The sequence below is a fragment of the Alosa sapidissima genome, chromosome 15 (assembly GCF_018492685.1).
Source record: "Alosa sapidissima isolate fAloSap1 chromosome 15, fAloSap1.pri, whole genome shotgun sequence".
Taxonomy (NCBI): domain Eukaryota; kingdom Metazoa; phylum Chordata; class Actinopteri; order Clupeiformes; family Clupeidae; genus Alosa; species Alosa sapidissima.
Window position 1 is genome coordinate 8,037,414 of NC_055971.1, and position 15,981 is coordinate 8,053,394.

The 15,981-nt window shown below is 45.4% G+C and overlaps 1 protein-coding gene and 1 non-coding gene across 3 annotated transcripts in view; both read right to left on the reverse strand.

Annotated features, from left to right (window-relative positions):
• Positions 1–127: 127 nt before the first annotated feature.
• trnastop-uca lies at positions 128–214 on the reverse strand. The gene has a single exon. It is a non-coding gene; the product is annotated as a tRNA-Sec (tRNA).
• Positions 215–5,049: 4,835 nt separating this feature from the next.
• LOC121683621 (protein jagged-1b) overlaps positions 5,050–15,981 on the reverse strand; it is a 34,737-nt gene continuing 23,805 nt past the window's right edge. The window contains exons 4-14 of one of the 2 annotated variants that reach the window (XM_042063327.1): positions 15,768–15,981; positions 14,222–14,282; positions 13,824–13,954; positions 12,588–12,707; positions 12,190–12,309; positions 10,058–10,171; positions 8,204–8,317; positions 7,690–7,736; positions 6,982–7,161; positions 6,677–6,797; positions 5,050–6,469 (exon numbers count right to left, since the gene is read on the reverse strand). The exon at positions 15,768–15,981 is cut by the window's right edge and continues 41 nt beyond it. In XM_042063327.1, the coding sequence (XP_041919261.1) occupies positions 6,042–6,469; positions 6,677–6,797; positions 6,982–7,161; positions 7,690–7,736; positions 8,204–8,317; positions 10,058–10,171; positions 12,190–12,309; positions 12,588–12,707; positions 13,824–13,954; positions 14,222–14,282; positions 15,768–15,981 (1,650 nt within the window). In that variant the 3' untranslated portion in view covers positions 5,050–6,041. Of the gene's footprint in view, positions 6,473–6,676; positions 6,798–6,981; positions 7,162–7,689; positions 7,737–8,203; positions 8,318–10,057; positions 10,172–12,189; positions 12,310–12,587; positions 12,708–13,823; positions 13,955–14,221; positions 14,283–15,767 lie in introns of both variants that reach the window. The other variant, XM_042063326.1, reaches the window with a different exon arrangement.

Below are 15,981 nucleotides of genomic sequence, written 5' to 3' on the forward strand. Positions count from 1 at the left end.
ACATTGTATTTACACTTGAAAAGAGTAGACACTGATATTAATGCTTTTGCTTGGCAGAGAATGTCATGACCCTATCATCTTGAGTCCTGCTTGAATCTTCGTATGTGTAACACCGACGTGTACAGGACGCCTGGAAGGTGGAATCGAACCACTCTGCCGCTAGGCAGCTACAGGTTTGAAGCCTGCACTCCGGACCACCGGGGATCATCCTGGCAGACGAAGCAGGGTGGTTGTTCCGGCTATATAACTAGGATTTATACCTGAGCAGCTCAATCACGGTTGTTTTTTGTACCCCCGAAATGCATGCATGTACCCCATTTGTTAAGTCTATATCACCTATAATTGAACCTATATTAAGAATTATTGGAGGACACATCTCTAAAGTTTGAGATTTATATCGTCATATCGATCGGCGCAAAGCATCATTGAAAATAAATACACTAATATTCTGAAATGCTATTGGTGCTCCTAAAGTGTGGGCGGAGGAGGCAGGAAGTATCGGTAGCCTAATTTTACATTTAAAGGGGCAGTAGTTTTCCGATGTCAAAATGACGAATTCATGTAAGTTCGCCTACAAAAAAGAACCAAAACGGGCATCTTTGCCCATATAAGGAGATCCGGTTGTTAAGCTAACTACCTATGGCAAGTTGCATTGTAAGTTAGCTCTGGGGTAGCAAAAATCTAAGTGTGCCGCCTTCACGTACCGGAGATCACAATATCCACTCAAAGGCAGAGGACAAAAGTGTGTTCAGGAAAACGTCTGCATTTCAGACTTTTTCATCCCCGTGAGAGTTTAATAGGTGTGATAATTCAAAATCCCCATGTTATTTTCCCATAGGAAAAATCACCAGATATCAAAGATATCAAAGATGGCAGCTTTTTTGTAGGCGAACTTCAGAGGTCTATAGCTTCAATATTACTTTTCTTTGTTTGGACATACGGGTTTGATGTTGAAAGGTATTTTTGTTCGCTGTAGGACGTGTCATACTTATTAATGACACAATTGTAGCCTGCACAGTTTATGCAAATGCCTGTCAAGCTGTTAAGCGATCATATAATTTATGCTATAGGCAGGCTGGGTCTGGCTCGTCAGGCTATAGGCAGTCTGTTTAGGCAAAGATTGTTTTCACAAATGGTTGGTTCCTACATCTAAAACCCCCAACTATTAGAACCTCAACACATGTGATTTTAAATCCTAGTTTCCAATTCCAAATCCAGGTAGTTAATTTTCTATAGGCTATATCACTGCCGTAGCCTATAGCTGTGAAATATATCTGGCATTTGTTTATTTTAGTCTTCTATTGCATCCCCATTTTGCCTGGAAGACTGATGTCTGTTTCAGGACCATGACTGACCATATCTCTGGCTACAAGCCTAGGGTATAAAGCCCATACAAGAAGTCAAAGAAGATATGATCAATCATCAAAAGTATGGGTTGATTATATTGCTGCATTAATGTAGCCCTATACATGATGGTATGTCCATTCTTACTACTTCTGGGTCGAGAATAGTCCAGTTTTGTATTAATGTGTTTAAATTGGCAATGTAATGGCAGGCGTAGACTGGACCTAACAAACGCTTTACATCTGTCGCCATGCCTTTGGATGATAGTATTTTCAATTTCTTAGCCTATTATTTTGGAGAAACCTACATATTCCATATGTAAGCCAGTGTATCAGATAATTGGTTTGGATAGACTTCGCCAGCTGCCAGCTCAGCATGTTCCGCGATGCAGTCTACTCTTGCAGTCCGTTAATTAACATTCCAGCCCTGTGTGAACTTGATGGTTTAATCCCAGCTGAGTTGTCGCTGTCCACTTAACTGGTTCTGAATTACCAGGATTTGACCAGTGCTGTGCTGATTTAGCCCACCATGCACTTTCTTGGAAGGAGGGGGCTAGAGCAAGAACCCCAGTAACCTTTCAGACACGTTGTTTAGTTGAAGGCAAAACATAATTTTAATCAGTAGGCCTATATGACGCAACTCCATTAGCATATACCAATTGCATAAACATTAATTAATTTCTCATTTATATTAATCGACTGTAGCACTGTGGCAGAGTCATCAATGTGACCTTTATTGAAAGGATACAGGGTATGCCACACTCCTGGACGCACTTTTTAATGTAACCTATGTGATTTCAAAGTCCTTTAAGCCAAGTTCCTCCAGTCGGTGCATGCCATATTGCAACGCATTTTGGGCACTTATCAGGCATCTATTTCGGGCAGAATTGCGCGTAAGCAAGGCTTCACAATACCAACTTCGCTCCAGTGACGAGATCACGTAGGCTACAATGTATTCACGACACATCACATGATTGGCACGATGTATTCACATGCAAAGATATTAGAAAGCTAGAAGGCCTACTGGGCTCCAGAACGTAGCCTATGTAAATAGCGCCGCCAATAGCGCCGGGCAACGATCACTGGAGGCCAATGGAGAAACAGGTGTCCCTGATTGGAAATCAGACAGGTGTCTCTGATTACCGGCAAGCGTTGCCCATAGACAGTAAGGTGTTTGCCCCCAACAATAGCAGCGGTCACGTCCACTTCATCGTCGACGTCGCGTGCATGTTGTTATCCTATTTCGCGGCTGTCTTAGCCCTCAGAAAATGAGGCTCAGAAATGAATGAAAAGCCAAAAAGTAATTTTAGCCACCAATTTTGGATTCACTATGCATCAAGTTTTATGCGTTCTCTTGAGGTACCTGCAGATGGCGTAGCTTGCCTATGAATTGCATTGCAGCTTTGTTCATTTCCGTGTCCAAAACATAACCGATACCTTTGAAAATAGTGGAACGATGTAGGCTACTTTTCATTAAAAGATTATATATTATACATTATATGATAGGCTCACTATCTCATCACCATTTGTAATTCACGTTCTTATATAGAAGAGAGATGGCATGAGTAGTCGCCAGGCCAGACTGCTTTTATTATATCATATTAAGGCCTGACATCACATGTATCTAGCATAGCATAGGAATATTTTTAACATTTTTAACATTTAGATTTAAAAACTCTGTAAATGAGGCCAGCTTTTCATCATTTATAACATTTCTGAATCGTTTGACACCTTTAAATGTATTTAATAGACTACCATGATTTATCATGTTTATTTTATGGTTTATGTAAGTGTGGATATGGCATGCACACTCTTGAGTACATTGACACCAAAATAATGTTATTTTAATTTATCATAAATTGTTATTTGAAAAGACATGTCTTTGCATTGTAGTGCATTACATGATAAAATGGCTTTGCTTCCACAAAAGTAATGTATGTATCTAAAGTCATTAATTATACATTTCACACAAAACAGCAGAAGTTTTAACTTCAGCATTGTTGAAACAGAACATCACCATGTATGTGATGTATGGAATGTGAAGAGAATTAAAATTCCCTGGATTTGGATTCCTAAGGGCATTCTTTTCCTCATTAGTCAGACAGCTGATGAAATTGTAATTTGATAGAAATTCTGTGTAGACTATTCTAATGTAATTGTAATTTGATAGAAATTCTGTGTAGACTAATACTGATCTAATTGTTAGATCACAGTTTAGGTATAGTACTGTGAGTAAAACACGCTTCAATGAATAGACAGTTGAGGTGTATTTCCTGTTTTGGACTGTCAAATGGAATATACATTTTAAAATAAAATAACTTTGTACAAATATGCCAGATTTCATATTTTATCAGGACATGACCCTGTTTGATCATATCAATGAATAGACAGTTGAGGTGTATTTCCTGTTTTAGACTGTCAAATGGAATATACATTTTAAAATAAAATAACTTTGTACAAATATGCCAGATTTCATATTTTATCAGGACATGACCCTGTTTGATCATAATTGCAAACTCCTATCAGTTCAGCGACACACTTTTAATTAATATTTTTTTCTTTTTTATTCCCTTAACACTTTTTAATCTTGTTTCAGTAAGAAACTTATTTGGGTGAAGATAGGGAGAAAATCAGGTCACAAGAGATCATGAAGCCATGTAGAGAATAAGGCTTTGCCATGATGCATGTGACCTTGATCTGAAGCTCTACAATACCAGGGCGAAAAAACCTCACGGCTGAGAAACAGTGGTGTAGCACACTGGCACCAATGAGGCCTCACATGCCCAAGACAAGTGAACAAAGGCACTGATTTAAAAAAAAACATTACAGGCTATGGCTCACAATGCATTTAGAGAAGGGTGGGACCGGCATCCTGAACCACACAGCAGGTGTGGAAGGAGGGGGTCTATGTGAGCTTGACTGTGTGAGACTGAGAGAGAGAGTGATGGACTGAGTGAGTGTGTTTTAAGAGTACTCTATTTCCTACATTTCCTCACGGACGGGTGGGAACAGGAAGCTCAAGGTCATTTCCGCACATTCCCTGTCTGCGGCGAGGTGAAAGGTCAGGTTTCTCATAGGCGACGGAGTTTCAGCACTCTCACTCTTCTGGCCCCTGGCCTGGTTTCTCTGGCCGTCACGCACACCTAGAGCTGTACGCTGATGAAAACAATTTAACACATTTAGCCCCGCGGCAGGCTCATGCCTTCGATATCTCCAGGAAAAAAAGTGGCATGTTGAACTCACCGACACGTTTTGTGAGTGCATTGTGTTTTGTTAAACAAATTACATGTTTGATGTCCTTGAGTGTGTGTGTGTGAAAGAGAAAGAGAGTGTGTTTGTGTGTGTGTGTGAGTGACCTAATGACACACTGACAGTAGCTGAGGGCACAGCTTTCCATGATGAAATTTCCCTTTATTTGCCTGCCCGGCCCCACGTTATTGGAAAGGATGTCATGAAAACTACAGATCTGTGCCATGCAATATGAGACTTCACTGTAAAGCAAACAAGTGTTATGTGAGAGGAGAAAAACACACAGGATAGCCGTATGTAAGGCTTATTACTCTCAGAGAAATGATCTAGGAACTTTATCTGGTCACACAAAAACACAAATATACACACACACAAATAAGCAAGCACGCACACCCACACTGACATACAAACACACATTCTCTCTCTCTAACACACACACACTCACAGTGAGAGAACATTTGTTCCATAAATGCACTTTAATTACAATCCAATCCTGCTGCAATTCCAGCTGAGAGGAGTGAATGAAGATAAAAAGGAAGTAATTTAAAATGGCAACATTCTGAAACGAACTGCAGTACAAAAGAATGCTCCAAATCAATATGTACAACATATTTACAGGATCAGTATTTACATACAAGTATAAAAAATCATACATCCTTTACAACTGCAACACAGCATAGGCAACATTTAGTAAGAATCTTTTTTTTTCTTTTGTCAGCTCGCAGTCTTTTGGTTTTTCATGTCTTTCTAATCAACCATATCACTTTTGCAACTTTCTTCCACAATTGCTATGCTCCCTTTGTCACTCCTTCAATTATTTGGCTGTCCCTTGTTCAGGAAAATTCCCCTTTTCTTCAGTAACTCTAGTCATTTAAGATGCCATAGTGTCTGGCTAAATGTACGTGTTCAGGTGAGGGGACCTCCAGGGAGAATTCACCGAGTTTTAAGACAAAGGCTGGGAAAGAAACAGTGAGACCCACACAAAGAGGAAAAACCAGTACTCTCACACAAAGACACACACACATTCACATGAAATCATCAGATCACTTACAGTGGCACAGACAATACAGCACAAATACACACACGCATGCACACACACACACACACACACACACTAATAATGCACCTTTCACTGATATCTGTGAATCCCATTTTGACAGTGGTAACGGTATCTGTTGCCAGCGAAGCCACACCAGCATAAATAAAAATGTCTATGGCTCTGTCCCTTCCGTAGCCATGCCAAAGCACCACAACCCCACAACATCAGTCAACCATAAGGTCCTCATCTTACACACGACAGGTTGAAGAGGGTTCTAATAGTGGGTGGCAGGGCTGGCCTGTTGCCTTTGGGTCCAGAGCACTTGTCATGTAAGGGTATCTGGGGTGGGGGGGGGTCACAAACACTGACAAGTCTTGGGAGGGGGATGCTGGGAAGGGGTCAGAGGCAGGTCACGCTTCCTGCTCATGGTTGTCCGTGTAGTGGAAGCGGTTAAGCTTTTCGCGCTCCAGGTTAGAGATGTCCAGTTTGGGCAGGTGGGCAGGCTTGAGGGCCGGCGAGGAGTGGGAGGGTGCGGGCGACGGCGGCAGTGTCAGCTCGATCTCCTCGGCGGCGCAGCAGCGCGGTGGCGGTGGCAGGCCGGAGGCGGGCAGCAAGGGCGCTCCGCGCTCCACGTTGCGGACGGGCACGCAGAAGTCCCGCTGGTTGTTGATGGTCGCGCCCTCGTGGCGCGCCATGCTGCCACCCTGCAGCTGCTGCTTGCGCTGGTGCCGGCGCTGAAGCCGCGAGAGCAGCACGGCACACGCCGTGCAACCGGCCGCTAGTGCCAGGGCGAACACGCCCACCATCACCATGGACGTGACGAAGCTGCCTTGACTACCTGCTAGACACAAACAGACAAGACAGACAGAGGATAGTTTAGAGGAAGAACTGCACTAAAATAGGAAATGCACTAAATATTGAACTATTTTATATTCTTTTTACACTCTTTTAGAACACACTTCTAAATAATCAGTAATATCTCCATTAAGTATGAATTAATATCATGTTTGTTATCTTTGTTCAGACGCAGATGGCGGTGCCTTACCTTGGCAGTGCTGCCCGTGACAGGCCCCAGAAAAGCTGGTGTAACACCTGTAGCTGCCCTCCGCTCGGTGACACTCCAGACCATGCTGGCATGGGTTGGGATCGCAGGGGTCCAGCTGCACCTGGAGGATCAGCGAGTGTGTACACACACACACACACACACACACACACACACACACACACACACACACACCATTTTTGTTTTTAGTTGGCTGAAGATGAAATGAGAACACATTAATGTAGACTAATTAGATCATAGCACTATGAATAAAGTATGTAGAGCATGATAAAGGCTGTGATGCTGACCTCACAGCGTGTGCCTGTGAAGCCCATTGGACAGTTGCAGGTAAAGCCTTGCCCACTCTCCTGCTCCACGCACTTCCCTCCATGCAGACAGGGGGCGCTCTCACAGGGTCTCCGTACAATCTGGCAGTGCTTCCCAGAGAAGGGAGGTGGACACGCACAGTGCCAACCTGACTGCGACTCCTGCAGGTCCCAGCATGGGGAGGAAGAGAACAAGAGGGAGTCGTTATTAGCTGCAGACACCATATTAACCTTATTTAAAACACAAGGTTGCTGTTGTCCTAAATCCCAAAATGGAAGTTTTGTCCTTCTGCTCAGAAAATGTTTTTTTTTAGCTAAATTAACTGACTAGCCACCGTCACGACACATCAAGGGAGGCACATGAGTGTGGATCTGCCCTTGGCCATCTTGACCCTGATGTGTGTGTGTGTGTGTGTGTGTGTGTGTGTGTGTGTGTGTGTGTGTGTGTGTGAGAGAGAGTGAGTGAGTGACATGTATGTGTGTGTGTGTGTCTGAGTGACGTGTGTGTGTGTGTGTGTGTGTGTGTGTGTGTGTGTGTGTGTGTGTGTGTGTGTGTGTGTGTGTGTGTGTGTGTGTGTGTGTGCATGTGTGTGTGCGTGTTCCAGGGAGAATGTGCAGAAGTCAGGACACAGCACGTAACCTCCAACACAGCTGTGGAGTAGACACAGTGTAGCGCAATAGCACTCTTACCTCACATCGTCCACCGTTCAGGCACAAGCCCTGGCAACTGCCATTCCCTGTGGACCACATTAGAGTGCATTACAAACCTGAGATCAATACTCAATTCTGCCTTACAGAGGACAGCACGGGGCGGCAAGCCTTTTGATGAAAAATGCATAAATGGCATAGCCAGAATGCATCCGCTTTCTAACTACGAGGTCGATTGCTTTAATAAAACGACTTGAGGCTAGGGATGCTCAGGCTATTCATCTTCTCATGTGAACCATGTATGGCCCTGGAAAATATTCTTCAGCCACAATCCATGTTTGTGGGTATAGATTTCAGTGCAGAGCAGAGAGCAGACCATGCCTGAAGCTAGTCTCTGCTATATTGACATGGTGTGATTTTATGACCTGGTTTCATGTGACATGTATTAATCTCAGTTCTGGGAGAAATTGTATTATTAATAGAAAATCGTGCTTTGAAAGCCTAATTTAGCTTGGGAGTGTTTCTTGACGAAACCAAGCTGATATGCCATACTCACTGATCTCACAGTTGGGTCCGGACCAGCCTGGGAGGCAGTCGCAGAGGTAGCCACCAATCAGGTTACGGCAAGAGCGGTAGTTTATGCACATATTCATCTCACATTCGTTGGTGTCTAAAGAAAAAAAATATTTGCATAACAAAATTAATCAGTGTGACATCCATATACATCTTATACTACACTAGGGAATGGTTTCCTGGACATGAATTAAGCCCAGTCCAAGAATAAAAGAGGACTTCAATGAATATCTCCATTGACAAAGAGCTTTCAGTCAAGGACTACGTTCAATCGGGAAAGATGCCCTGGATGTCAGGATAAACCAAGGCGTGGGGTTGTGGATACATGTAACTTTTTGACAATGTCTATCTATGTCAGTTGACTGTGGTTGACTTGGTTCTAAGTCAGTCCCATGCTCAAGAAGAATCTGTACTGAACATAGTTCACACCAGAAGCACCTGCCTACCCTACTGACCTACTGACCTGCTGCTCACTCACTCAACCTGTCTCTCTCCACGCATCTGAGGCCATTTATTGTTTATCGTTTCTAATGGAGCAGTGGACCCACTGGGCAACTAAGTAAGATGTGTGAGACATATGCGACATAATGCACACACACATACACACACACACACACAAAGGATACACCCTTATTTATAGTCTATGGCGTGCACACGCACACACGCACACACACACACACACACACACACACACACACACAAAGACCTCATCATTGGCACTTCAGTCATGTCACCTAAATACTTGAAACCAGTAAACCCATTAACAGATGTCTGCTAGATAACCTAATCAGCCTTTAAAAACGAAAACCAATCGCACACTGGAAAAAAAGAGTCTTGTCTGCTTGAGTGGGTGAAAGTGAGATAAATAGAGGGGGGGGGGGGGCATGCCTATCCTCTGTGGCGGATTCTCTGGGGGTTGATAAGGTGTCACTGTGACACATGATCGCATTACAGGCGACACACTCTGTGGAGCAGGAGGAGAGGACAGGAGAGGAGCGGAGCGGAGGGCAGAGTGGAGGGCTGATGGGAGCCGTGCGAAATGAGCTCTCCGATGGCTGAACATGCTCGGGCATGTCCTCCCCTCCTCAAAATCTGTCCCAACACTCCGAACACCTCATCTCTTTCTCGGTGTTTAATTAAATAACCCGATGCACTCCCACCCGCAGCACCGGAGAGCAAACTCGGGTAACGGGTAACAATGGTTGGCATGGCAATAAAGACTCAGCGGAGCTTCACCAACCAACCAACAACACCACCACCCCCCCCCCCCCCCCCCCCCTCCGGTCGGCCGCCACCAGTGGGAGGCTGCTTCGACTGGAGCTCCATCAAATTAGATTAGCATCTACACGCTGATGAACAAGCGCTGTGCAGCCAGACACACAGTCTGAATAGTGCTGCTCAGCAGTGCCTCGCGGGGAACACGGATAAAGAGATTTTGGCCCTCAGAGGTCACGACTTGCACTCTGTATGCAGTGTGAAGGTGCAGTGTGGAACCATTAACGGTTAATCAGACTGCTTCTCCACTGGGGGAGTTCTTATGGGAAGCAGGGAGGCCTTTGATGAGTGGATTTATTAAAGACTCATGTTCAGTTTTCATTGTGTTTTATTTTCATACCATTTTTTGTAGATGTAAAATACCATTTCAAGTTCTGACAAAGGCCTTTTGAAAACCTTTTAAGCTCTGACAAACTCCTTTTGTGAAAAGTTGATTGTGCTAAAAAAAGAGACACTGGAATGGACAGAAGCACTATTTTTGATAGATCTTTTTTAACAACCTTCTTTCCTAGGGGACCACAGGGTAGCCTCCAAGGCTCTGACCCATAGACAGATCACTCACCCAGTTGGCAGGTCCTGCCGGCCCAGCCTGGGGGACACAGGCACTGGAAGCCCTCGGTGGTGTCCTGGCACGTGGCTCCCCGGCCACATGGGCTGGACTCACACTTCAGCACGGCTGAGAGAGGGAGACAAACACAAACAAATAAATATATAAACAAACAAACAAAGCTCATCTCTAATCACAAAGGATTCATTACCTTTTGGCCCGACATGGATTTTGACACTGATCTTCCCCCTAAACTTCTCTTGTGTGTGTATGTAGGTGTGTTTTTCTATGGATGCTGTTCCTGGATCGCTGTATCAATATCTTGTTTTCAGAAGAGAAAGCATAAGCATAAGCATAAGCCTACACGGATGATGCTTTGTGTGTGTGTGTGTGTGTCTAAGGGTGTGTGTAAAGTGTATAAGCTTGTCTCTGTGCAAGTGTGTGTGTGGGAATTTCTGTGTGTGTGTGATCGTGTATGTGCATGTACGCTGGGAGTATGTGGCAATGACATGGATGAGCTGTGTGATGAAGGCGCTGGCATGCGGCGGATGCCCCTGCAGGCTGTGTGTTTTCATTCCCTACTCACTGCCTCGGGCTCCTGAGCAAACACAGATAAATAAAATAGCCTGCCACACACATCACACATCATCTCAAAAGTGTGTGTGTGTGTGTGTGTGTGTGTGTGTGCGTCTGTGCATGTGTGTGCGCGTGTGTGTGCATGCATAAGTGAGAACACGTGTGTGTGTGTGTATGTGTATGTGACGTGTGTGTGTGTGTGTGTGTGTGTGTGTGTGTGAGAGAGAGAGATGGGATGGTGGCAGCAGCAGTGATGTTCCACCTCTCTGGAGAGGAATTAAAAACATAGCGGAAGGTTGCGGGGTGCGCGAGAGGGAGAACAGGAAAACAGGAGGGACAAAATGGCAGCTGGAGAAACAGAATGAGGAATAAAACGACAAACAGGGAGTGCCTTGTGGGCTGAGAGAGAGAGAGAGAGAGAGAGAGAGAGAGCGCAAGAGCAATAAGGTGCATGGATCAACTGATGACGGTGGAGATAACAGCCAGAGTGCCTGTTGGGTGATCTAAGTATGCATGATGGCCGTGTGTCCTTATGTGGTTGTCTCTCTCATCCCGTCTTAATGCTGCGCTGCTGCCCTTCCTCTCTCTGTCCACTCCCCCCCACCCCCCCCCCCCCCCCCCCAAACTCTCACTGCTCGCTGCTCTTGTTCATGCTCATTATAACAAAGACGAAATCAACGAAAAATCTAATTAACTCTATTAGAACAAAAATATGCTGGTAAGAGAGAGAGGCTGTCTTTATATATGGTATTGTGTGTGTATTTGTGAGTGACAAACAATAAATTTACTAGTGAGAATTAAAATTGCACCCAGAATGGTATTTTGGTGCTGGGCAGATCAGTTGACTTGATCAGTTCTGGGTAGCATGACAAAATGCGGGTTTAGATTAATGGGAAGCAGAAAACGCAGTGTGAACATCTGACCAGCCGTTTTTATAGTAATTTTCGTAGTCAACGGTCCTTTACTATTTGAGTAGAAAATGGCTGCTGCATAGATTTTTATATTCTTCAAAGTTATAAAGAATACATACTTAAACTACAAAGCAAAACTTCATGAGTGTGGAATCTCAATCAACTGGGTACGTCACTGTATCAGTATCACTTTGGTGCGTGATAAGTCTCACCATGGCGATGTAGACATCAGCTTTACATACATTCATAGCCCAATGAACGCAGTACTGTCTACCGGTAGTGACAATGGGGGGTTGGCTGTAGTGTGGATGAGATTGGTACTGTAACCTGGGTTCAAATACACATATTAACTTAAATGCTTAAGCTAATTAACTAAGTGGCTTGTGGGTGAATCTCCGGTACAGCTCAAATCAAAATATCTTCCAAAGGCCTTAGTTCACACCAAGATCACTGTCTGCTGCATGTGGAAATAGCATCTAACTGCCATCACAAAGCTACTTACCACACACTCATACACACACACACACTACACAAATCCTTCTCTTTCTATCTCAATACGCAAGCTGAGAGTGCAAAAGTGTTTTTTGAGCGTGCAGATGTGTGCTGTAGGTGCACTTGTTAGTTATTTATTCCCATTAAGGCCAGATTGGGGAGGATTACCGTCTACACAGGTGGGACCCGTCCAGCCATCTGCACAGGCACATTTAAAGCCTGCAGGGTTGTCATCCTCTACGCAAGTGGCTCCATTCAGACAGGGTGACGACAAGCAGGCATGCTCCACTGCGATGGGGAGAGACAGAGAGAGAAAGAGATGGAGGCAGTGACAAAGAGAGAGAGAGAGAGAGAGAGATGCAGACACTGTAAGACTTGTGTGATAAGTAAGTGTTTTTCTTGTGACCCAGATAAATGCTCCCAGTGCCCCACTGCCCCAGTGTCACCCTCAGCCACAAAAAAACACAAGGACTGAAGTTCAGAGTAAGGCTTTAAATCAAGGCAAATCAGGCAAAGATGACTAGGTTTGTTTATACTGCATGTGTGTGTGTTATGTGTTAACTCACCAATGTCACAATTTCGGCCACGGAAGCCCTCTTGGCACACACACTGGTATTCATTGGGCTCTGTGTTGCCACACGTACCCCCGTTTTTGCAGGGTGAGTGAGTGCCACAGTAATTCAGGTCTAGAGCCAGAGAGAGAGAGAGAGAGAGAGAGAGAGAGAGAGAGAGAGAGGGAGGGAGGGAGAGAGAGAGAGGGAGAGAGAGAGAGAGAGAGGGAGAGAGGGAGGGAGGGAGAGAGAGAGGGAGAGAGAGAGAGAGAGAGGGAGAGAGGGAGGGAGAATACCATAGAGATTAGCACAGAGGACACAAAGTAACTAAATATGAACAAAATAGTTCACAGAGTGGAGGCAAAAGTAGGGAACAGGGACATGGCGAAAAAAGAAAAGGGAAGAAAAAAAAACAGGAATTCATCTGAGCTTGTTATCGTTTTTTTGTCCTTGATCAGCAACACTGCAACTAAACACTGTACCAGATCGCTACTAACACCCTTTAAATGACACAAATCCACATCCATGGGCCCATCAAAGAGCTGGCATATTACTTAACACTGAAAACCAGTGCATTATGTAAGAGAGGAAATATTGGCACACAGTTGTACACTTTTAAAAAAAGGCCCGTCTAAGTCAGTGGGAACAGGGTCAGCTTGGGAATGTCTGGTGTTGTGTGGCCATGGCCCCAGAGACAGGGTTAGAGAAAGGGAGCAAAGCAGAGAGATGAAAGGGAGACTGGACGAAAGGAATCAAGAAAGAAAGAAAGAGAGAGGGAGAGAGAGAGGGAAAGGGAGAGAGAGAGAGAGAGAGAGGGGGGGGGGGGGGTTTCTATTGTGGGCCTGTTCCGCGCTCCCTTTGTGTGGCCTGGGACTGTAGCCGGTCTGCTGAATGGTGGGAGAGCGTTCAGGCCCATGAGCAGCACCCAGCTCACATTCGGCTCACTCAAGGCTATCGGCTTACGCCATCTGACAATGACCTGACCCCCCCCCCCCCCTCCCACAGAGCCACAGCCCACCAGGGCCCCACGCGTGGGTCCCACGCCTCCGCACTGAGACAGCACTGCCTGCTGAGCTTGGAGAAGCGAGTGCTGGTAAAATGATCATTAATACACTTTGGTGGAATGGGTGTTGATCTGGGCCTCTCTTGTCTGCGAGAGATCATCTGAGCTCTGTAGGTCAACGCCCTTACCACACCTCAGCTGTTTCTTATAATACACACACACAGTCAGTATCACACTTCTCTTCTCACCTTTGTCGCACAACAGTCCACCCCAGTTGGTGTCACACACACACTTCCATGGCTCCGTGCAGGTGCCATGGACACACCCAGGGAAGGTTTCACACTCGTCGCACAAATTGCCCCTCCAACCGTAGCTACAGCTACAGACACACACAGAAAAAGACACACAAAGATGAAAGTGAGTGAGAACCGCGAAGAAACATTGGAAGATGAAAGAGAACAGGAAATAGTGAACACCACTGAGCAAATACTGTAGACGTTTAATTCAGTTAGTACAACATGAAATCTGGTGCAGCAGTGGAACCGGTGATGTGTGTGTGTGTGTGTGTGTGTGTGTGTGTGTGTGTGTGTGTGTGTGATGGTGGCATGGGGGAGTGTTCTGAACACTACGGGTGGGTGGGACTTACATGCACTCGCCGGGCTGCTTACAGGTGCCGTGGTCCCGGTGGCATCCCTGCCGACAGACAGCTGCCAACACAACACACACACACACACAGTGAGAGAGAGACAGAGCACCGACCCACACTGTAAACACAAATTGACGCCATGGCACAGGCGGAAGACACCCACATATTTTCCACTCACGTGGCTGTGGCCATGCTGAAAAGGTGTTAATGCTCATCAGGATTATCTCACACATATCATAAACAGAGCAACAGGAGGTGTGTTGAATAGCCTGTTTATCCAAGATACCAGCTGATAATGGTTTAGTGACCTTTGGCAAACAGTCGACGCATAAAGAACAGGTATTGTGGGCCTTAAGCAACCGTATGTCACATTTAGCTTACCAGCAGGGGACAAGAACTCGTATAGTGTCAAAGACGGGCCACTTTGCTTGACTTGGTCAATGTACATATCAAGTGCAGAAGCATAGTATCAGCTCCACAGATACAAAGTTAAAGAGGTCGTAAAATGGTTTACTGTTCCGTGACCTTTGCCGTAGCCTACTACTCTAACATCGCACCAGAGGGTTATATAGTTCATTCAGGAGTCAAGTGTTTCTTTGTTTGTTTGGATTTTACACCCATGCTGTCAATGCCAGGCAATGTCCTGGCTAACCATTGCAGTGTCAATATTAGTCAGCACCCATGTGATGGGTGTCCGGGTCCCTCCTGCGTGACCCTGGGAGAAGAAGGGGAAGCGGGCCGAGTATTTGCTCTTCCTGTGTCTCGTTACGTCCGTCATCACCGTGGGTGGATGCTCAGCGGACGCTCAGGAAGAGAGTCAGTGCAGGATGGAGGGCCGCATCAGAGGATGTCATCGGTTCGCTCATATCCGCCACATTATTTCCCTCATCGGCCTCTATTTTAATCGGGAGAGGCAGATGAGGGAAAGGTAGAGCAAAGGTAGCTCAAAAGCAGCTCACTGGACACTGTTGTGCTGAAGTGTGGCTTTTGTGAAGCACTCTCCAGAAGAAAACTAGGGGTTCAAAGTATCTCTGTTTGGAGAGAAACTAATTCTGCCCAAATAAAATTCCAATCGTTCCTCTTATTCCACCATGACCAGGCATTGTTGGCATAGTCGAATTGGAAGGCAAAGAAAAATGAAGCAATCAGTAAAACAACAAATATAATGTGCTGGTGGTACACCAGACAGGTGGAGCACTCAACCTCATACATACTTATCAACCTCACTACAACCTCATACAGACTCTCAGTTTTACAGGTGGGACTCACCATGGGTTTCATGAGTCAATTCTATCATCATCTTGGAGTCCTTAATCCAGTCCAATTCAGTCATAATCAGAAGTCCATAATGGACTGTTAAAAAATAACCTAATTTGGTCAACTTACCACTGGTTGTTCATTTACTAATAATTCTTGCTGTAGCTTCATAAAGACTTTTGACAAAATATGCTGTGAATTACATTGGTTCTTCCACCTTTACTTTCTCCCCAATGATGTCTGACTGTCCCAGATGACACTGCATCCCCCAAGGACGCGCTCTACTCACCCTCAAGACACTCTGGGCCCGTCCAGCCCTCCTTGCAGACCTTGGTTCCGGCCACGTCGCAGTCGAAGTGTCCAAAGAAGTCGTCGCGGGCGCGGCAGAAGCGGTTGCAGGCGGAGCCGTAATAGTTGGCCTCGCAGTGGAAGCGCAGGCGGAACTCCAGCTCAAGGTGCTGGCCGTGGTGTTTGAAGAGCTGCCACTGCTCGCTCGGGTTCAG